The sequence below is a fragment of the Lepisosteus oculatus genome, chromosome 9, assembly GCF_040954835.1.
Source record: "Lepisosteus oculatus isolate fLepOcu1 chromosome 9, fLepOcu1.hap2, whole genome shotgun sequence".
In the NCBI taxonomy this organism is placed as follows: Eukaryota; Metazoa; Chordata; class Actinopteri; order Semionotiformes; family Lepisosteidae; genus Lepisosteus; species Lepisosteus oculatus.
Genome location: NC_090704.1, coordinates 18879515 through 18903135, shown reverse-complemented (window position 1 = coordinate 18903135; position 23621 = coordinate 18879515). Strand labels below are relative to the sequence as shown.

General features: G+C 39.7%; 2 protein-coding genes across 2 annotated transcripts; both read left to right on the top strand.

The window, feature by feature from the left end:
• Positions 1-49: 49 nt before the first annotated feature.
• LOC138216053 (UDP-GlcNAc:betaGal beta-1,3-N-acetylglucosaminyltransferase 7-like) lies at positions 50-1056 on the top strand. Its single transcript, XM_069194501.1, has one exon. It carries the CDS (start codon positions 118-120, stop codon positions 1054-1056), a length of 939 nt encoding a protein of 312 aa, XP_069050602.1. The 5' UTR covers positions 50-117.
• Positions 1057-12464: 11408 nt separating this feature from the next.
• Positions 12465-22867, top strand: atpaf1 (ATP synthase mitochondrial F1 complex assembly factor 1). Its single transcript, XM_006635022.3, has 9 exons — positions 12465-12829; positions 16618-16726; positions 17024-17077; positions 17327-17389; positions 17591-17641; positions 18730-18777; positions 20530-20625; positions 21044-21151; positions 21685-22867. The coding sequence occupies exons 1-9, from the start codon at positions 12615-12617 to the stop codon at positions 21859-21861; spliced, it is 921 nt and encodes a 306-aa protein (XP_006635085.1). The 5' UTR covers positions 12465-12614; the 3' UTR covers positions 21862-22867.
• The last annotated feature ends 754 nt before the right edge of the window (positions 22868-23621 follow it).

The window sequence follows — 23621 nt, the reverse complement described above, 5'->3', positions numbered from 1 at the left end:
CCTAGACAGAAATCCTTCTGGATTGAAAACATTAATAAGTCTGTCACTGAAGATAAGGTGGTCAAAGCTTGGGATGTGATAGATGTCCATTGCTCTGCTAACTCCAGTCTGACCAGGATGCCATGGTTTGCTGAACTAGGGGCAAACATCCAGAAGTTCCTCCTGTACCGACACTGCAGATTCTTCCCAATGCTTTTTAACCACCCAGAGAAGTGTGAAGGGGATGTCTATCTCCTTTTAGTGGTCAAATCCATGATCCTACAGCACAGACGCAGAGAGGCCATCCGCAAAACTTGGGGCCAGGAGAGGGAAGTAAGGGGCAAGAAGGTCAGGCTTGTTTTCCTGCTGGGGGTAACCATCCAAGGGGAAGAACATCCCCATCACCAGAAGCTCCTGGAGTATGAGGACAGGCTTTATGGAGACATCTTGCAGTGGGACTTTGAAGAGTGCTTCTACAACCTCACCCTTAAGGAGGTCAACTTCCTCAAGTGGTTTTCCATCTACTGCCCCAGTGTGCCATTCATCTTCAAGGGAGATGATGACATCTTTGTCCACACTGGAAACATAATTGAATTTCTGGAAAGTAGTGGTGGCATGCTTGACCTTTTCGTAGGAGCACTCCTCTCCACCTCTCTACCGATCAGAGAGAAAAATAGCAAATACTTTATCCCACCTGAGATCTTTAATGGGACCTTTTACCCCCCATATGTCAGTGGAGGGGGATTCCTCATGGCTGGCCCCCTGGCTATGAAGATGCACATTGCTTCTGAAAACATGGACCTCTTTCCCATTGATGATGTTTTTCTGGGGATGTGCTTGAAAGTGCTCCATGTGAGTCCCAAACCACACAGCGGCATCAAAACATGGGGAGTCCAGGAGCCTGGCAAAGAGAAGATGATTAGCAGAGACCCCTGTTTTTTTCAGAATCTACTGGTTGTCCATAAGTTGACTCCAGGAGAGTTGATTCTAATGTGGAAATTAGTGACCAGTGATCTCATCTGCACACGAGTCAGAAAATTAGGTAGTGGTCTGAGGGCATCAACTCGCATTAACTAAGTGTACTTTGATAAAAGAAAACACAAAGACTGCAATATAGTTAAAATATAATCTGCACACATGTCAGAAAGATTAGATAAGATATAGATAATGATATAGCTATAGATCTATAGGCAGGATGAACTCTGCACCCTCAAAATAAAAGCCTTTTGAATAAAAGAACTAATACTATATCAATAGGATTAGACTCTCTTCAAGTGCCATATAACAATTTCAAACTGTCCTCACATCTTTTGTAAACAGGACCAATCATAAGACCCAAGTAACAAAACACAATATTGCATCTAAGCACTTCTACATTTGTCCCATGCAGGTAGCTCTGACTGAATAACTTCAGTGTTCTTCCCTGGCTCTAGGATATATCAGTTAACTCTTATTGAATGATGTTAGGACATTATATAGTTGCACTAGAGAGGTGTGCCAAATCAATAGTCAAAGAGGATTTAAATATAATCAAATTATTTATATCTATTTTTGTAAACACTGAACCAGTTCAGAAAATCCCCTTTCTCTTCTCACAGGCATACCAAGCCAGGCAGCTTCTCAGATACACAAGCATTTCCAGTCTTGCATTTCAGAGTTTGATACATTTTTCTCAGGTAAAGTCCTACTTTTGTAATAAAGGAGGACATTTTAAGTCTTAGCATAACCCACTTTCTACATCCAGTGTCCATAAACATCTACACCTCATCTCAAACTTTTCACCTTGTGTTGCCTTATACCATGGAATTAAATACATTAATCTACAAATCATTCCCCACAACTTCCAAATAAATATTCTAATTTTTTAGGAAGATTTGCATAAATCAACCCCAATCACCCTCAAAATCACAGACCAAGCTAGTTGGCCTCCACCTGTGTTAACTTGTAGTGATTCACATTATTTCAGAAACAGCAGTGTGTTTCAAAGCAATTATAGAACGATGAACTTTCCAAAGAATTTCAGAACAAAGGCACAGGATATAAACAATATTTAAAGGTCCAACTCTTGGAGCACAGTCAAGATGATATGGTACTGGTAGGTATATGGCACCACTAAGATTCTATCTGGTCTGTATTTTAGTAAGAAAAAGCCGTTTCTGGAAAAAAAAAACAGCCAAAAGGCATTTAATTGGTACCACAAATACAGTATGTGGCAAATGTTTGAGGTTCAACAAAACTAAAATATATTTTCTTGTCCTGAATGAGTTTATATTTAGAGCCAAGAAACCCAAGAAAAGACATCACCAAAAGAACACAATTCCTACTGTGAGCATGGTGGTGTCATTATCATGTTATGGGGATGTTTCACATTGTCAGGAACTGGAACTCTTGCCAGGAGAGAAAGGAAAGATGAAGGGAGCCTTTCGGCAGACAATGATCCAAAACTACACTGGAGTGAAGCCCTGATCTAAATCCAATTTAAAACTTGTAACTTGAAGACTGCTGTCCTTGAATGCTTCCAAGGAATTTGACAGTTAGAAAAAATATCAAGTCAGCTCTAATGGCTGTCAAATTTACACATTCACATTTTTTTTGAATGGGCACCATAAGTGCACTCCAATCCAATTGCTGTTATGATTGTTCAATGATGCCATTGTCCTCCATCCTGTGGATGTTCCGAAGTAGTAGTGAGGACCCTATGCAGAAACCAGGACGATATCCAGAGGCGTAGTCGAGTGAACCTAGAGAAAAATAAAGACCACCAAGCTTGCCTGGGACAAAGACGTTTAACCGGCTGAAGGTAAGAAAGGTTCTTATGGTCAGTGAGAATGAGAAAAGAGTGTTGTGCCCCCTCCAACCAGTGTCTCCATTGTTCAAGTGCCAGTTTGATGGCTAGGAGTTTGCAATCTCCAACATCGTAGTTCATTTCAGTCACAGTCAACTTCTTAGAAAAAAAAGGATGTAAGATGCCTTTGTCCCCATGTGGCCTGAGGTGTCAATCTCAACAGCAAAAGGAAGGGTGGGATCTGGGTTGTTAGAAGAGAAGCAGAGGTAAAAAAGCCTTTTAAGCATCAGAAAGCGCCGTCGGCTTGAGGGGTCCATTTACCCTGTTGTGGGCCCTGCATTGTACGTTGTACTTGTCTTAGGTTCTTCAGGGTTGGCCAATCCGTAATAAAACAGATCTTACTTTGGTCCATCGTGACCCCTTGCGTGGACAAGATATAGCCCAGGAATTGGATCTCAGACACATGAAAAATGCATTTTTCCTTCTTAAAATAGAGTTTGTGATGAATCAGACGAGACAGGACCTCTCTTACATGAGAGATATGTTCCTGAAGGTTAGTGAAAAAAATCAAGATATGTCAAAAAATATACAAGGAGGCATTTCTGAATGAGATCTGAAATATTCTGAAATATTATTCATAAATGACTGAAAGACTGTAGGTGCATTCACAAGACATTCATAATGCCCATGAGTTGTTAGAAAAGCAGTCTTCCACTCATCCCCCTCCCGTATTCTAATTAGATTGTATGCCATCCCAGGGATCAAGCTTGGTAAAAATTGTAGCACAAACAGATTCTAAGGCTGAAGGAATGAGTGGGAGGAGATAGCAGTTCTTGACTGTGATGGCATTTAGGCCTCGATAATCAATGCAGGGATGGAGGCCACCGTCCTTCTTCCCTACAAAAACAAATCCTTCACAACCCGAAGAGTAAGAGGAGTGTATGAAGCCCGCCTTAAGTGCTTCCTGGATGTTTTCTTTCCCCATGTGAAAGGAGGTACCTTCTCCCCTTTGGGGGCAAAATACCTGGTAGGAGATCGATGACACAATCACAAGACCTGTGGGGAGGCAGGAACAATGCCTTTTGTTTGCTAAAGGCTTCAGATAGATCAGCTTAAAATGCAGGAATTTCAGTAGAGCTGCCTTGAGAGGTTTTTAATGGGACGGCAACAACACGATGTTAAACACTGAGGGTCCCAAGCTAGCAACTCACCCCTAGACAAAAAATCTGAGGATCAGGCTTTGGTAACTAGGGGAACCCCAAGACCAGAGGGTGGTGTGGTGTTTCCAGGATGTAAAGTTGTACAAGTTCCTGATGAAGGGCTCCGACTTGTAAAGATAATGGTGAGGTCTGCCAGCTAATGACACCCGGAGAAATAGGGGATCCATCGAGGGTCTGAACATGAAGAGGAGGTTGAACGGGGATTAAGGGAATCTTCCAAGGAGAGGTCTAGGAAATTTCCAGCGGCCCCTGAATCAATAAAAGCGAGAAGGTTAAGTTTAGACGAGCCCCAGGAGAGGGAAGCAGGAACAGACAAGCCATTAGTAGAGATAGCTAAATGTTTACTGCGTCTCGCTTGCAGACTGGGTTTAAACCGGGGGGGCCGTGGAGGGCGGGAGGGACAGTCCAAACGGTAATGTCCTAGATGACCACAATAAAGACAACAATCCTCCTGAATGCTCTTCTCCCTCTACTGCGAAGTGAGGCATCCGGGGGTGGGGGTTGGACTGAGAGGGGTGGGAGTGGGAAGTGAAGTAGTTGCAGAAAGGTTCTGTTCGTCTCTGTAGTCCTCTTCCACGAAACCTGTCATCCAATTTGATCACTAAGGAAATCACTTCCTTGAAAGACTTTCCATTAAGAGGCAAGAGAAACAGATTGTCTTAAATTTCTTCCGAGAGCCCTTGCATAAAAAGGGAGATCAAAGCCTCATCCGCAATATCCCGGAATTCTGGTCTGGAAGGTGCATCCTGATATGGGGAGGGGTGGTGAAATACTGTTCTTAAGATCTCTTGAAAAAGATTAAAATCTGAAATTTCAGGACCTTGTCTTTCTAAGAGCACAGTTGCCCATTCAAGAGCTCTTCCAGAAAAAAGCAAGATAATAAAAGCTACCTTAGCTGAGGAGGAAGAAAATTCTTCCTGATGTAGATGAAATACCAGGAAGCACTTAGCTAAAAAGCGCCTAAACTTGCTAGGATTTCTGTCAAACCTCTCCGGGGTGGTAAATGGTGTTACTCGGGAAGAATGGGAAACCCGGGGGGAGGCGCAAACATGCCCTGCTGCCACTGCTGCTGCCTCTGCTGGGGCTGGTGCCTCTGCTGCTGCTTCCGCTTCTGCAGGCTGTGTTGACATATTAGCCCGCTTCTGCGGGTTGTGTTGACATCTCCAGCAGCCATATCACCCTGCAACTCATAACTGGCAACCCACTGACACTAAGCAGGTGTGAGCCTGGTCAGTACCTGGATGGGAGACCTCCTGGGAAAAGCTAAGGTTGCTGCTGGAAGAGGTGTTAGTGGGGCCAGCAGGGGGTGCTCACCCTGCAGTCCATGTGGGTCGTAATGCCCCAGTATAGGGACACTATACTGTAAACAGGCGCCGTCCTTCAGATGAGATGTAAAACTGAGGTCCTGACTCTCCCAGGGCGCTTCTCTGGGTGGTGGAGGGGAGTCCCCATTACCTGTAAAGCAATTTGAGTGGAGTGTCCAGAAAAGCGCTATATAAGTGTAAGTAATTATAATTATATTAGCCAGGTGAGCAGTGATCTGCTGGATTGATGCCTGCAGCTGAGTCAACATGTGGGAATGTTGTGAGAGAATGCCGTGAATCTCTTCACCTTCTGCAGGGTCCATGTTTAGTATTTTGTTAAGAAGTAGTAGTGAGGACCCTATGCAGAAACCAGAACGAGTGAGCAATCCGAGGTCCGTAAGCTGTAGGTAATAAGGCCGGGCAAAAGTACAACACTAGAAGTAACTGTAAGCTCTGAGGAAGCCGAGAGTCAAAACCAGTGCTATCAGTATAATGCCAAAACTGAACCAGGAAGCCAATAAATAGAAAGTCACAACGATAGAAAGAGTAGTTCTAGCCAGGATAAACCTAATACTGAGCAGCGAGAAGTGTATAAAGCAGCCTTAAATAGGCTGAGGTAAATTGGCTAATTAGGAACCGGCTGGAATGCGAGTTGGAATGACGAGTCCTCTGGGGGCGTGGAGTAACAGTGGAGCTTCTGCTTAACCTTCTGCATTAGCACTAAGGGAACTCTGCATGCTTTGTGTACTGCATGAGGTTGTGCTTTCTCTTTTAAATGAATTTTCACAGGCTCTGTTTTGTGTCGTGCTCTCCAAATGCATTGTTGACTTCTTCAATCCTTCTCACAATGCCCATTTGAGCTGCTGCAGACCTTCTGAATAAGTTGTTCATGCTGTGTCCCCGAATAACATAAACTGGGAAAGAGTAAAGATTATTCTTGTACTGCGTGTGGACCTTGAAGTTTTCAAAAAATCTAGTTGACCCCCAGACTGCTGCAAAGTTCTCTGCTCTGCCCCCAAAGCTCTGGAGAGCTCCTTAAGGATATAGGATATCAGATAGTCACCTACCTGAGCTCTTTTAAACTCAAGACTCAAAACTTTCTTCTTTAGAAGGGCTTCTATTTAACTAGTTTGGTTTCTGTGCCTTTGTTTTCCTTCTGTATTCCAAAACCTTATTGTAATTGTGTAATTGCACTGTTTCCTCTCACTGTTTCCTTTTTATTATTTTTTACTGTAAAGCATTTGGAGAAGCCACTTTCAAAAGTGCTATATAAAATTAAAGTTTATTATTATTTATTATTAGTTTATAGAAGACACTGGGGAATTCAAGCAAGTCAAAATTAACATTGCCTATAATATTAAAAAACCTCTCTATAACTATTTTGATGCTTGGGACTAGACTGGGGAGTCAGTGTTTTTTGACTGACTTACAGAAAAATTAACTAGGGAGCAACAGAACAAAGCGAGCATAGAGGCCAGAGAGATACTGACATAAAGGAAGAATTTTACACAGGTCAGGAAAAGTATAAGTGTAAATTAATGTGTTTTTTAAGTTCCTTAAACACAGAACTATATGGAAACCCGTTTCCACAAGGGAGTAAAAAAAAACGCGCTATGGTATCTTAGAATTCCGACTTAGTAACTCAGAATTGTGATTTAGCATCTCAGAATTCCGACTTAGTATCTCAGAATTGCGACTTTATATCTCACATTTGCAACTTCGAAATAGCCCATATTTCATTGTGTGTCCTTTTGTTATTGCAACGGATTCGGGTTCTAGGGCTTGTGCTCTCGCCGCTCCCACCCTAGTTCATGCCTCACTGCATTGGCTCGAACCCAGGTCTTGCAAGCTGAGCTAAAGAAGACCTTCTTTTTTAAGTAAAAAAGGACATACAATGGAAATATGTAAAAAGCATAAGTTTCAGCTTTTATAATTGTGAATTCCTCTGGATTTAAGTGTCTATTTCTGTATAGTATTTCATATTCTGTTTCCGTTTTTGTATTTCTGGTGTTTAAATAAAAACTTTTTTATTTTACAAGTTACAAATTAAGCACAAAATCATGAGCTTTGTGAAAGTACTTATATGGTCTACACTGCTGGTCTCGCCAGGGACACTAATGAGATTTTGCATTAAAGTGGCCCTTTCTGCTCACTAGTCACTGTTATGACTAATGTAATGCAATGTATGAGTGAATAAGTAAAGGTTGTGCACAGACATTTCACCACAGAAATGTTGCTACATGATCTGCATGTAAGATCTGTATTAACAAGTAAGTGGTATTTGTTGGCAAAACTGTCACGAAGTAGAGAGCAATATTTGAATTGGATTAAAACAGAAGTATTCACAAACCTGCTATTTTATAATGTAATAGAGCCGCGCATGTCACCGGAAGTTTGATTGCCTCATTCTGAATAGCATAATATGGAGCTACACATACCTGGAGATTTTGTCTATTTTGTTATGTACATTTTACATGTTACTTTGTACATTTTACTTTTATTGAGGTTTTAAATTCACTCATTAATGCTGATTTTTTCCAACCCTGAAATATAAAAGTAGCATTGCAGATCACCTTTAACACTCAAAATTGGAACAATGAGGCTGGAGTCTGAAATCATAAAACAGCGTCTTATTTTAACGATACCCCTATTGCTAGATGAGGTGTTTTCTCCTTGGTTGAATTGCTTGATTGTGTGTACTTCTAAATCTATTTTCGCATTTCCTCTGTCACACCACTCCTCCAATTTTCACAGCTCTCACTCTTCAGGAGCTCCTAATCTTGTCTTCCTCAAAGAGGGGAAAAAGGGGGAGGAGAAGATAGAATCAAATATTTAAGATTTGTGATTCGTTCATAATATTATACATAGTGACTTTAATGAATTCGGGTTCTCGGGGCTTGTGCCCTCACTGCAGGTCTCCAGTGTCGTTCAAGACGGGTCTAAAGAAGACCTTCCTCAGCCTGGGCGGACAAGATCCCTGTTATGCGCAGGTGTGTATTCATTACAGTTTTAAATCTTTTCTAATCGATTTCTGTTCTAAGGAACAGACAGTGAACCTGAGTCTCAGTAATGTATGTTTTATGTATGTAAACGTCTAATAATACTGTAGTATGTATTGTAAATATCTGCAAATGTTGTGTTGATTGTACTGCATATGCTTTGGAAACACTGTGATTCATTGGTCATGGCAATAAAGCTCTTGAATTGAACTGAGAGAGCGAGAGAATAAAAGATTTAAAAAGACCAGACAAAACACATTGCATTCACAACCGGTACAAAAAAACTTTTATATACATCTGGCAAAGTAATCTTGTCTCAGGGTGTCAGTTTACTATGCATGTTCATCCAAATTAATGTTAGTGTCACGATTATAGTTCCCCCTCCTTAAGGGTGCTCCAGCCCTTTCACGTGATACTTTATTCTGTGCACATGTTTCCTATTCCCAGCCCACCTTAAAAGCCAGGCGGTGACGCTTATCCGGGCTCTGCATCTGATTTCCGTATCGTGCGAGTCCAGGACCTGGAAGCGCCTGGTCCCGTTAAGGTTTTAACCTCCGTTCCCGTTCCCTGTCCGCCAGTTCCGACCCGGTCTTCGTGGTTTTAACTTCGTGTTTTGATGGATCTCCTGGTTTTGGACTTTCTCGTGTGTTTTTGGATACTCTAAGGATTACTCTTTGGGATTGTTCGCCTCGGCCACACCTTCCCCGTGCACCAGCACACCTTGGACACGCCCCCCTGTCTTCAGCCCCGTATTCCTGCATGACGTTTCCCCAGTGTTTCCCCACTTCGTCGGATTGTGTCGTCCGCATAGGGTCCGGAAAGAACTGTTCGTTACAGAATGCAGAGCCAACACCTGGACCCCGCGGACGGCACCCTTGCAGCCTGGATTCCATCGTTTTTTTTTCTCCCCTTTTTTTTCTTAGGGCTTCGGAGCCGCCCTTAAAAGGAGGGGCGTACTGTCACGATTATAGTTCCCCCCTCCTTAAGGGTGCTCCAGACCTTTCACGTGAGACTTTATTCTGTGCACCTGTTTCCTATTCCCAGCCCACCTTAAAAGCCAGGCGCTGACGCTCATCCTGGCTCTGCATCTGATTGCCGTATCGTGCGAGTCCGGGACCTGGAAGCGCCTGGTCCCGTTAAGGTTTTAACCTCTGTTCCCGTTCCTGTTCCCGTTCCCGTTCCCTGTCCGCTGGTTCCGACCCGGTCTTCGTGATTTTAACTTCGTGTTTTGATGGATCTCCTAGTTTTGGACTTTCTTGTGTGTTTTTGGATACTCTAAGGATTACTCTTTGGGATTGTTTGCTTCGGCCACACCTCCCCCGTGCACCAGCGCACCTTGGACACGCCCCCCTGTCTTCAGCCCCGTATTCCTGCATGATGTTTCCCCACTTCGTCGGATTGTGTAGTCCGCATAGGGTCCTGAAAGAACTGTCTGTTACAGTTAGTTTTATTTTCAATATTAATTTAATATTGAACATACTGTGATATACAAAATTAGTAAAAATACCAATATAGTATACATGCAGAGTCTTCATGTTTTAGAAGTACAACCCATCCATTGAGCAGTAATTGAACCCAGGAACTTCCAGGGCAGGGTGAAGAACTGTTACCTTGTTTGAATTGGCTAAATTAAAAACAACTAAGTTTCATTAAAAACCTTGTTTCTACAAGCATTTCATTATTATTTACAAAAATAATGACAGCAAGTGTTCATGGAAAAAGTTAAAATGTTATAGACAAACTTTATAAACAAACACAATCAAACTTTTCCAAAATACCCATAGCACGACTATGTTAAAGACTTTAATGCAGAAGATGTTTATGAAGAAAGTGGAATACTGTTACAGCAGCCCAGTCCCTCAATTTCTCTTTGGGATCAATAAAAGTCTAGATAGATATCTTTCTCTTTACACCTCTTTCTACATTACATCCTAAGCTCTGTATTCTCTTGAGAAAAGGCAAGTTTCTTTTTTCTGGAGTATGTGTATGTGTTTGAGATTTTTGGTTACTCAGGGCTTAATGGCAATGAATTTAAAGCATTTGTTAGGAATATGTGATGCTTGTATAAATGTGCATGGAAATATATTACTTACTACTTCCAGGTTTTAACAAGACTGCACAGGTCTATCAGTGTTTCCCCAGTTCTTTCTAGTAAGGGTTCTTCATTCCCCGCTACCATCTTGCCAGCTCTGTTTATACTGCAGACCACTTACGTTTCTTAAGTTGCCTGAAAAAGCAGATCCTCTGCTGTGCCTTCTTAACTATATGATCTTTGTTTGGTGCTCCATTTAAGGTGTTCATTTATACTGTATGTGTTCCCAAGAATTCAAAGAAATTTGTGGTCACTGTAGGATGGGGCGGTCATTAATGATGGGGAGTTTTATGCACTGGACACATTTAAAATCAATAACGATTTCCCTAGTTGAAGCTTATTATCAGAACACCAGGTTGTTCCCCAGTCAGTCACCTATCAGTATGGAGTCTTATCATTATCAGAGATGAGACCAACAATACTAGTATCATCTGCATATTTTAAAAATCTTCTCCAAGTCAAGTTATATAAAGTTGTTTGTAAAAAGGGGGGAAAAGCCACAGAGATAGGACACAGCCCTGGGGAGAGCCCATACTAAGATTCAGAGGGCAAGCTGTCTTGTTATTCACTTTGACAGTTTGTTTGCAATACATTAAAAATTCAAGAATCTAATGACACATAGTACAGTTGAAGTTCAAATCCAGCAGTTTATTAAATATTTTTTGTGTGTTAATGGTGTTGAAGACCAAACTAAAATCCAAAAAAAGAATACAAGCTTAGGAATTTATTTTTTCCAAATGGAGTGGAGAATGAGGTTAGTAGCATCCTCGACTGTTAGAGCATCTGGTCTTTAGTGATCAAGACAGGATATCTTTGAAGATTCAGGAAAAAGGATTATAGTTAGAACTATAGTATCTGTGTATGATATTAGCATGTTCTTATTTGACCTACAAAAAAATTCTGTTTCTTCTCACATTGATGCCAATCACATTTTCTCCCACTTAAGTAGTTTTCCTTTCATGTGTTCGATATGAAAAAGATAATGACTAGGGAAAGGCGGTTTGTGGCTCCCATCTCGATTGTTTCAGAAGGTTTGGAACAATGATTCTTTGGTGGTATTTACCTAGTTGTCCCTCTGTCAGGAGGCAAGTAAACCCAGATCATCAAGGGATGTTCCTAATGATTTACTAAGGGTAATTCATTTCATAGTGTAATAGTTTCGGATTCGGCGAGGACGGAGTCAGTGACTCAGACACTCGTTGAGTGAAGAAAACAGCGCTTTTATTGAACTTCGGTCCAGCCAGCATAGCACTCCCACGCCCGGGCGCCAGCAGAAAAAAAGACTGAAAGTGAGAAAAAACAAGCAAGCGCCAGAGAGAAACGAGAGCAACACACTGGCGTCTATTCGGGTAGACACAGGGATAGGGTGGCAACTGGATACAAGTATAACAGGGGTGCGAAACCAGGGAACTGTTTACAAGAATGCGGGCGATCTCATCACACTGTACGCCCGTTTTGCAGAGCTGCACTGTCCAGGGGCTTCCTCGTCCCCGCCCTGACCACTGCTCCTGTCCTGCCGCGTACACCAGCCGGGCGCTTTTCGGCCGCAGCGCCAGGCGAATGCGCCACAATAGTAAATCATTGACACCAGCACTCCTAGGAAAGTACTGAAACTAGTATTCATCAGAATATTCCTCACCATAAATACAGAAACCAAGAATGAGAAGGGAGACAGAGGAGGAAGGGATTTCGTCTCCATTGCGAAAGAGCAATGCTAACCACTCCTCGACCGTGCTGCCCCGTTTAAAGTCCAATTTGTTAGTTTAGCTAAGCTGAATGTTCAAAACCCGTGAACTATCAAGATCAAACCCTTAACCACGTTTTAAGAGCTCAATGAAAAAAATAAATAAAACATGCCTAAATAGAAAATTAAATAATGCTTGTGATTAATTAGTAGTTTTTTGCGGAAGCAAACACCGGTATAGATACAGTAGTAGTTCCCTGGGACTCTCACTGTCTCATTGTCTCTCTCTCGCCCTCTGACGGTACAGTTTTTCACAAGTTTTTCGAACAGTTCTATGCGACGTAAATTTAGAAACACACTGTGTGTTATATAGTATAGTATATACATTATTGTTCCTGTTTATATTTATTAGATACATTTCATATCGGTATTTATTTCACTTTCATTAAAACGAAAGATCACAAAAGCCTTAAAAAGACGGGGCACGTTTGTCAAAGCGGAACATATGATTTTGTGCTATTGCTTTTCTTCTCCTAACCGGAGTTCTATTGATGTATGACGGAGGAGAAGGCAAGATGGCGGTCGCCGTGGTACAGATGGCCTGTCTGTATCGGGGGATGCTGGCTGTCAGAAACACGGGAATCAGACCGCTTATCCCAGGGTTTTCCCCGTTGCAGTTGCGAGCCTTTTCGGTCCGTAAGGAGCCGGAACTGGAGGAAAACCCTTTCTATAGCAAATACCAGGACAAAATTCAACAGCTGCGCAAGTAAGATCTCGGTCTATATCAAAACCAGACAATCAATCGGGGTTTTACTCATTCAGTTAATTTGATGATAAATATTTTTAAAACTCGCTTTTTAAGTGACGCTAGTTCTTCTGACAATAAGGTGATCACCGATGTGCTTCAGTATGTACAGACTGTTGGGCACCATTCAGTCAATTCGAAGGGCATACTCGATTCAATCCATTAAGTACAACTACGGACAACAAATACCTATAACTGAAAAAGGTAACTAACAACAGCAGTATAGAAGAAATAAATGAAGTTTCATTTCAGATTAGTCAATTTTTCTTCTCCAGAGAGAGAATGCACTTTTAACCATTGTTCAATGGTATAGTCTATACGGGGATGCAAGGTACTAGCTTTTAGAAAATATATTGTTTATATATACATTGTTGACAGAGGACAGTTTACTTGCCAAAGTTAGTCTGCAAAAACCATCCGGTTAACACTGCTGTTGTTTCTCATCTTTTTACCGAGGAAGCTCTTCAAACTATACTTACAGAATTGCCTTATTTGGCTAACTAGAGGTGTCGTACCGAATTCAGTATGCTGTGGAAATGTGTATCCCCTTTCAAAGTGTGCATGTGCACTGGGAATTGGAGGTATGATTTGTCTGCCTGCTCGTGCACACATTTCGTATTGTTTGTAGGTAACGCGCGATTCTAAATTTCAGGTTTACGTAAGTATTACAAGTATTTGCATGTCCCAAACAAAAACAAAACACGTGTCTTACAAGCATTGTTTGCGCATAGTAAACGCGCAGTTCTGAAGTTCAGGTTTACTTAAGTATTGCAATTATGAGAAATGAGGTGTTAATCCGCAATTACTTCTTCCTATGAATGTTGTCTTGATGTGCATTACATAAACTAACTCAGGGAGAGGAATGAAACAGTTTGCTTTGTTTTTTTCTTTACCTGTAATATTTTAAGAAAAAATCACCATATCCATGTTATCTGCACACAATAGTATCCCCATACATGTCTGTCTCCCCAAAAGCCACACTCACTGGGGTATCATGTGATACCCCAGGAATATGTTTCTCCGCAGTGTGCGCTTGTGGAATCTGGTATTCCTGGCAAATTTCGTGGGCTGCTACCTCCCAAAAAATCCAACTCACACTTTATCAAAACCACCAACTTTATCTAAATTGACTGTACAAAATGTCACATTTCTAGTTAATTAATAGCTTTACATTATATGAAATCATTATAGGAATATATTGTTACAAATGGGGGGGTTACGAAACTGGTGAAAATCAGGATTTGACTGAGCGGTTTAGTCAATAAGTGAAATAATTATTCATAACCCAAAACTTGTATGTGATTTCTAACTATACAGTCATGCCAAAAAGAAAGTATACCCTCTTTTAATTCAGTGGTTTTACATATCAGGGCATAAATAATCGTTTGGTCCTCAACAATGTCTATAATTAGACAAATCAACCTCAGATAACAGGCAACACACAATAGATTTCACTATGTCATTATTTATTCAACAAAAAGTAAGACAAAATGCAAAAATCATGTGGGAAAAATTAAGTACACCCTTACTGCTTCCATAGGAATTAAGAAGGTAATTAGGAGCCAGGTGCTGCCAATCAAATGCACTTGATTAGTTGATCATCAGGAAGTGTGACCACCTCTATAAAAGCAGAACTTTTGGCAGTTTGATGGTCTGGAGCATTCAGGTGTGTGTTAACATCATGCCAAGGAAAACAGACATCAGCAATGAACTCTGGGAAGGGCTATAAGGCCATTTCCAAACAATTTGAAATCCGTCATTCTACAGTGTGAAGGATTATTTACAAATAGAGAACATTCAAGACAGTTGCCAATCTTCCCAGGATTGGGTGTCCCAGTAATATCACCCCAAGGTCAGACCATATAATGCTCAGAGAAATCGCAAAGGAACCAAGAGCTACTATACATCTAGGGATCTACAGGCCTTGGTTAACATGTTAAATGTTAAAGTTCAGGACAGTACGATCAGAAAACGACTGAACAAGTATGGCTTTCATGGAAGGGTAACCAGGAGAAAGCCCCTTCTCTAGGTTTGCAGAGTTGCATCTGAACAAACCACAGGAGTTCTGGAACAATGTCTTTTAATGTTTTGGTTCCTCTCCATGAGTAAGTTTCTGTAATGCACATCAAAACAAAATTCATAGGAAGACATAATTGCTGATTAACACCCCATTTCTCATAATTGTAATTCTTAAGTAAATCTGAAATTCGGAACTGCGACTTTACTATGCGCAAACAATGTGACTGTTTTGTTTTAGTTTGGGACATGCAAATAATTGTAATACTTAAGTAAATCTGAAATATAGAATTGCGCATTTCCTACAAATGATACGAAATGTGTGCACGAGCAGGCAGACAAATCATACCTCTGATTTCCATTGCACATGCACACTTTGAAAGGGGATACAGATTTCCACTGCATACTGAATTCAGAACGACACTGGTCCCAACAAGAGAATCAAACTTTATCTTGATTATTTTCTTGCTGTTAGTCCAATCCTATGATAAATCAAAGTTATTGGCAATAAGTCAATGCACAAAACTACTTGTAATGCTATTTATACCATATAGATATGTGATATTTGAATCAAATTTATTGAAGATTAGCGAGATGCTTGTCTAAATATGTGACAATTGTGTTATTGAGTAATAACCAGAAACTACATCAATTGCAAGTGTAAGTACTCCACTGACATTGAACTTGTAATGACATGGTTAGATCACATATATTTTACAATAAAGCTATTAATGCCTCTTCTGTGATTTTTTTAATATAATGGTTATACTTTATTTTATTGAACACAAAGTTAGACGTTCAAATGATGATCAGATTTCGTGGTCTAAAGTTAACGTTGCTCCTCCCAAGAGTAATTTGCAAGAAACAGATGTTTTTCAACTGTCTCCTCTTTTGCAGTATCTTGATGTGATGGATTATGATTTGACTATTTTTGAGCAATAAGTATTGTAAATAACAGTGTTCAAAGCAGATTTTTGTTATAAACCCCCCGTGTGAAACAGTTCTCTCAGTTCTGTATGGAGTTTTTAAAATAAAAATAAAAATGTTAAGTCTTTTCTTGGAGACTAAGATAATCTGTGTCATTTAATTGACCTGTGAAGCTGACATGATTTCACTATTATGCTTTAAGAGATCCACCTCGGTACTTAAAAACTATTAGGCAGCATTGAAATTGTATTAAAATATAAGTCTGGTGTAAAATAAAAATATAAAAAATAATATGAATTATTTTCTCCATATTATGATGACATCCATGCTAGGGTGGTTGGATTGGTGTTTCTCAGCTGCTTCTGTGTTGAAAGTTGCAATGTACTGGTGTCCGGTCTAGGGTGTGGTCCTGTCTTGTGCCATGTACCTTGTGTTTCAGGGATAGACTCTGGACAGCCACGAAGCTCAGCAGAATAAGCAGTTTTCTCATAATGATTAGGTTATGAATCTGTTCTCATTTATTGTTGACTAATTACTACTGTATTTCTTCCTTTTAAATAAGTGATACTAGGAGCTGCCAAAATACTGCTTTTGTTGGCAACAAGTAAAAATGTAAAATATGCCTGGTTACATTTGTATTTATTTTAGCCTGTATTTGAATTATTTACTGTCTATGGATATCTACTGTGCCTGGTATCAAAGGGTTCTAGGAGCTCTAGAAGTTAGAATAGATTGCTGAACTGGAAACATTGGAATGAATTTTACTTTTGGGTGTCATGTTAGTAACTCAGTTTTGTATTTCATAGAGCCAAACCTGAAGAATACAAATCCCGTCTGGAGAAGAGGGCGGAGGGGGAAAAGCTGCCTGTTGGTCATTGCAAACAGGCTGAGTTCATCAAACTGATAGAAGCTGAGGTTTGTATCCGGATCCTGGTAATGCCTGGAGTGACCTGTATGTAGTATGCCTGTTCTGAAAGGACTGAAACTTGAGGAAAGTCAATGGATGTATCTTTAGTGAGATGAGAATGAGAACATGGGAGCTGTCAAATAATGCCAAGAAACAAGATTTTTGGGTATTGGTGGAATCTCACTTTCATTTTTGGATTTCCCCTCTCTATGCCATGTTTTTGCTTTTTGCTGTGTTTGAAAAGGCTGCTGAGGAATGCGTTTGATTGAACTGTTTCTGTGTTGTACTGCTTTGCCTCTTTTCAGTTAGAGAAGCGAAGCAAAGGGGCTCCTGGGAGTGACGGTTTCACCAAGGATAAGGTAATTGGGGAGATGCCTATCGAGTAAAAAGGACTGTAGTGATTTGTTTCGTGGGTCATGTGTAACATTCATTCCAATACCTATGTTTCCAGGGATTTTGGTAATCAGGGCCATCATTGTTATGCCACAAGGTCAGATTAGAACAATTGCGCCAAACTCTCAGAAAGCACAAAGAAATGATGTGGCTTTAAAGTAAACGTAGTCTCTTTACGTTTAATCATGTAATATTTTATATGTATGCTGTTTTAGACTTTGGACTCTATCCTCAATATTGACATGGTCAAAGAGAAGACTGGTGAAGAGATTGCCCAGGTGAGACTGTACTTTTGTATTTGTCTCAGTAGCCTCTGGTCTCTCAGGGGAGAGATCTTTTAAAAACACCAAATTTAGAAGGTCTTATGGGTGTTAGGCTGTCCGTCTTTTAAGTTTTAAAAAACATTTTAAGTTTTAAAAATGTTTAGGTTATTAGTTTATATATACATTAAACACTTGTTAACCTGTTTTCTTTTCCAGATATGGAAAGAATATTTTGCAACTAAAAAAACAATTTGTGCGGTAATTCCTGTAAGTGCTTTTTTTCTCCACAACTATAAGCTCTGTGAGTGAGTTGGTGAGTGCTTAGTGCTAATCTGTGCTGTCTGAGTGTCGTGGGTGGGGTTGAAAAAGAAAAGCAAGAGAATGTCCCTCAGTATATTGCAAAAAGTGCAAAAAACTCCCATGCTTGGAGGTAATGCTGAAACATTTTGAATAAGTTGGACACCAACTTGATGAATGCAGCATTATACTGCTGCATTACACTACAAACACAAGCCTTTTAAATTACTAAACATTAAAAATATTAGAACATATTTTCCTTAAAATTATAAAAAATTGTTAACTAATGGCAATGAATGAAAAAAGTTTACTTTGTTTTTTTTATTGCTTAGAGTTTTCCACAATACTGGCACAGTATGCTGTACATCTCCAAGTTGTCTTTCTGTAAGACTCATCTTGGAAGATATCTTTGTATAATTAAACAATCTCACTGTCTGCTATTTTAACTGGTGCAGAGATTAGTTGCACTAATATATGACAGTGTCATCACACTTAATTTCAGAACATTCAGAAACTTATCTGGTAACCCACCATTGCTTGTGCATTGTATTCAAACATGAGACCCACTTCAGTTGTGTTTAGGTACAACTAAACATGACAAAACTCTACACGAGCCAGTCATGTAAGCTTTATTGCTGTTTTTGCAAAGGGCTTGTTTTTAAAAAACATTTTTCAAAGACTTACAGGCATTTCCTAACGTTGCAGGTACCATGACCTCTATAATAGAGCTGTAATCATTCTTTAAAGGAAGCTCATGCACAAAGAGAGATGTCCAAGTATATTAAGGACAGACTGCAGGAGGCACCATTAGCCAGACAGGATGCAGAAGCTGATTCACTGGTTTCCTTGAAACAGATCCCTGGTGAAATACTAGCAACCCAATAAGCATGATGGACTGAATGGAGGACTACCATTGTAACATTTGAGATGTTTTTTTAAATAATAGACTTTTGGTCCTTATGTGTGTTAAGTCTGGCTTTTGACCTACTCATCCATATAACAATGTCAACATTTTGAATTACTTCATATCAAATTTAATTAAATTAATTATATTTCAGGGGGGAATATTTGAAACAATATTCAGAAGAGCAAAGAAATGCCCTTCAGTAAGTATTTTTGTCTCTAATTATCATGTTAATTGAAAGAAAAGCAGTGTGCAGTACTTTTAATAATGGAAAGCCGACATTGATTCACCTGTTCTCTCCTGGTATTTCACTACCATGTGGTTGTATGTCCTCATGTTCTGTGCTTTGAACAGCACTAAATTGCTTCCCCATTCTTTCTGATAGTCACCTTAGAAAGCACCCCTCTCTACCACCAAAGTCTAAAATGTGATCAACAAATTAATAACCACAGAAAAAATAATAACATGTATCTAACAGATCATGAGCATAATTAAATTATATGTGTTGTTGATATAGCCTACAGATTTACCATATACTTCACTATTTATCTTGTTACCCAGCATGTACCTTCCAACCTGCTGACAATCTTTGTTGCTTTACAGGAATTCCTTACAATCTTTTTTCAGTTGGGATCCATTTCAGTGTTACCTTGTTCCAGCATGTTGTGGTCTTGCTGTATGTTTTCATTATTGCCACAGTAATATACGTAACACTGTAAATGTATGTAGAGGAACAAATAAAGGTTTATTCAATGCTGAAATGATTAGAAAATTTTCCGGGGCTTCACCCCAATTGCTATAAACACTATAAATTGATTTCTGGGTTTTCATTATAACATAGAATTTGGTCTACAGTATTAAACCAGAGCAGCTTATCTAAAGAAAGGTAATTTTCCCTAAGTGAGATTTAGATCTGATCTTTGGTCTGTTCACAAAATGGATTCCTTTTTATGGAATGAGCTCGACTGTCCTGGGTCTGTGCTGCATAACTGATCCACAAATTTACTTGTGTAAATAGGTGATTTACTAGGCAGCCTTTTAAACCACCACTTGTTAATTTTGTGAGGAAAAAGACTCGGCTATCCTTATGAGTCTAAAGGGAGAGTTGCTCTCTTACCCAAGAGCTACAATTTGCACTTTTCTGCCGATCTTACTGTCTTCAGGACACTTATTGTTATTCCCAGATGAGTCAGCCTTCCTCACATGTAGATTCAAAGAGAACAATTTAATTATTAAAATTTAGAGAGGTGTTGAGGCCCTTTTGAGACTTAGGGTAGTAACTTGAGGTAAAATTATTTGTCATTTATCTTTTTTGCAATTATCTATTTAAATAAAGGTTCACCTGAAATAATAAGGCCTATACTCGACTGCAGGTTGGTTCCTAAGTGCAGAACTTGCTGGTTAAAAATCAGTAGGTTCTCTAAGTGGTGCACTACTTGCCATTTGATGAGGAGGTGGAGTAAACTTGATGCTGCTAGGGAGTAGCCTGCTTGCTGTGTGGCAGCAATCCCTGTAGCTGGCTGAATGCCTGTGGGTTTGCAGTGTTCTTTGTGAGTGAGGCATCACTTCCCCATCTGAAGCCTGAGGATATAAGGTTGAGTGTGCAAGATCTGGACCTACCACACATGTACATTTAGTACATCTCTCCTGTATTGCTCCTGTACTTTCATTTATTGCTCCTGTACTGTTCCATTTATGTCCTGAATTAACTTGCTTTTCCACAGTTGGGCTGATATGAAAAAAAAAATTAAATTGGTGGTCCAAACCCCCTTAAAATGAAACCATTTAGCAGCCTTTGTTGACTATAGTTAGTTTTATTGCTTTCTAAGTATGTATGCCGTGTTGGCTTTCATATCACTCCAGAGCAGTATGGTACTATTGTGCTGTTTCTGAACCATGGACGATTCTCTACTGAAGGACAGAATTTCTGATTTGTGCGCCTCATTTCTGGCAGTTTCTGTATGCATTGCCACAGAAGGAAGGCTACGAATTCTTCCTTGGCCAGTGGTCTGGCTTGGAGCTACATTTCACTTCCTTGATAAATGTACAGGTGAGTTGGCAATACAAGACTGATAATCAGTTTGTCATCTTCAAAGAATCCCTGACATACCCCTTTCCACCAGCAGAACGTAATCATTTTTGTGATGTTTATGATGACCATTAAAACACTTTAAAACATTTTGAAATAATATAGTGGACCAAAATCCTTTATGCTTTCAGGATTATAAATATGTGTTTAACATTTGATCATTTGGACTAGGAAAGGTGTTTATTTAATGAATATATGTTTTTTTAACAAACAGCTGGAGGTATGACTTCACCTTTGATACATGTGTACCGGGGGCACCCAACATGTGTATCGTGTCCTGTAGATGCTGTATTATTCTGCTGCAAAAGAATCCTTGTTGTATACTGTAGAAAGGCAGGTTCCCTTCTTTGCTAAATTTGATTTTCTTCCTTTTCTTCAGACCCTAGGGGAGAATGCTCCCAGCCAGCTCATCCTTTACCATTACCCAGAGTTTGAGAAAGAAAAGGGCATTGTCCTTATGACAGCAGAGATGGACCCTAAGTGCATGGTAAGGGACAGCCAGAGCTCAGGACAGTCTTATTTTATGTAGGTGGTTTTATATTGTGGCACTATGGATGGTACACTGAAGCATTGCAGGTTAGTCACAAGCAAAATCGGTATCTTTTAATGCATTTGGGCGGGCTGGAAGAGTCTTGGTAAAGTTTGCACATTACCAGTTTACTGAGACTCTGGAACTATATTGCCAAAATCCTCAGTATACCTGGTGCTCAGTAGCTAGACTAGCACAGACATAACGTGCAGTACTCCACCTGACTTGTTTCCAAATCGTAAATGGTTTTGTGTTGGTCCTGACTTGCACAGGGACTCATTTAGAATCTTCAGCCAAAATAAATGTCCCCAGACGACTGACGCCAGTGAAGGTGGGGAAAAAAAACTGATTTTTGTTTTCTGTAAAACCCTTCTCGGGGACATATAATCCTATGTTTGAAATGAAATGTAAATGAAATGACACTTTTTTTTTCATTTAAACTCATTAAAATCCTCAGTCAGATGTCCCTGTCATTTTGTTTATCCCTCCAGGGAGTTCACCAGGCTCAGTGCTTAGCCAATCAGGTGCAGCTGTTCTATGGTGCAAAGCGCAAGGAAACCTTCCAACTGGTCGACACGTTCAACCACAGACCTGCAGAATTCAAGCACATGTCGGTGATAGCTGAGCTGGAGCAGAGTGGGATTGGGCCAGGGGCTGTTGTGCCATAGTGTCATTGTGGGAGTTGAACCTGAGTGCGGGATGCTGAAGTGTAATGTACTTTTTTTGAAACTGGTAAGAATTAACGACCAGAATATAGTGTCCTCAATGGCTTGAAAAAGAAAATTCTTTGGAGAGACTTTCACAACTGTAAATACTGTAAATGGGAGAAATCTCCATTTCCCTTGAAGAAGAAAATAGAAAATAGATACTAGAAAAAGCCTTAAACACACACTGAATGAATTAAAATTAGGTTCAATTAAATTATGTTCCTGAAATCAGCTCATAGCTTGTTATAAAGTTAATGAATTAAAAAATATTTAATAATAATAGTGCTTTCCTAGCATCATTTTTCTTCATGATATAAAGTTCGATCTGGAAACAAATTAACAGGCAGTGTGTGCAAAAAGTTCACTAGCAATAACAACACCCAAGATCTAATTGTATTGAAAGGTTTATAGAATGTTTTAGTCCAAATAAATCTGGCTTGTTTGAGAGCCAACCTCTTAGTTGTAGGATGAGGAGGCTAGACCTCCATGTGGAGTGAATAGTGACAAGGGAAAGCTGCAAAAGTAGAGATGGAGTGGGGGTAAGATGCAAAAGACATGTGAGGGAGGGAAGGGGATTTCACATAGTATTTAGTTTTAATTAATGTGAGGAAATTACGTCGGAAATGATCACAATCACTGACTGATGTGGTTAATTGTCATACCCCCTGAACATTTGTTATAAACTCATCTGACTTATAAGTAAAGTTTTGTTTTACTAGATTAATGACCCAATTTTAGCAGAATGCTGTAGGTAAAGAAAAACTATAGCCAAGGACAGGCTGTAGGATATATATATAAGATACTGTATATACAGTAGGTTATACAAGTACTTTTCAATCAGAAACTAAATAAGTCCTAAAAAACTAATTGGTTTGGCCAATCTCTTATACATTTATACATTCAAGCCTCAATACTGGTGATGTACAGTGATTGACTATGTTTACTCAAAATAGCTATTTAAGTGAAATTTGTGTGAAAATTTCTTTTTAAAGGAACTGTCCTTTTTAAATAGGAGACACAAAGTCATAACAATATGGAAAAATATATTGTTATAGTAACACATCCATTAGAATCCTAAGAGATTTGTGTTGCTTTTGAGGTAGAGAATGTTTGTAAATGTTGTCCGCAAATGGGCCCTGTATTGTTAGACATTAGCTTTTCTTGAGACTCCTCTATTCCACTGCAGCTCAGAATTTGTCTCCAGCTAAATGTAATGGATAATTAGCAAAACTAATTAAGGTGGGTAGCTGCGTCAGCATGCGTAGGCTGCAAAGGAACAAGTAATAGGTTTATTCCATGCTGAAAAAAAGAAGAAAGAGAACACAACGTTTCGGCCGTGGAGCCTTCTTCAGGTGTGAGCCTTTCTTCACACCTGAAGAAGGCTCCACGGCCGAAACGTTGTGTTCTCTTTCTTCTTTTTTTTCAGCATGGAATAAACCTATTACTTGAACTAATTAAGGTGCTGTTTGTATCTAGGAGCTGCACTGCAAGTTCCCTGCATTTCCACAGAACCATCTATAAACCTGTACCTTGTTTATTTCAGGAGTGAAAACCATACTGTCATGGATTAAAACTGTAGACCTTGGTCAGGGTCATAGTTGTACACTAAACATTTCTTAGGATTGAGATAAAATTCTTCAGGCAGAAAAATACAACTAATTCTAATAATGTAAAGTGATCTTATCCTTATCAGAGATTATATTCAGACATTCACACTGGGA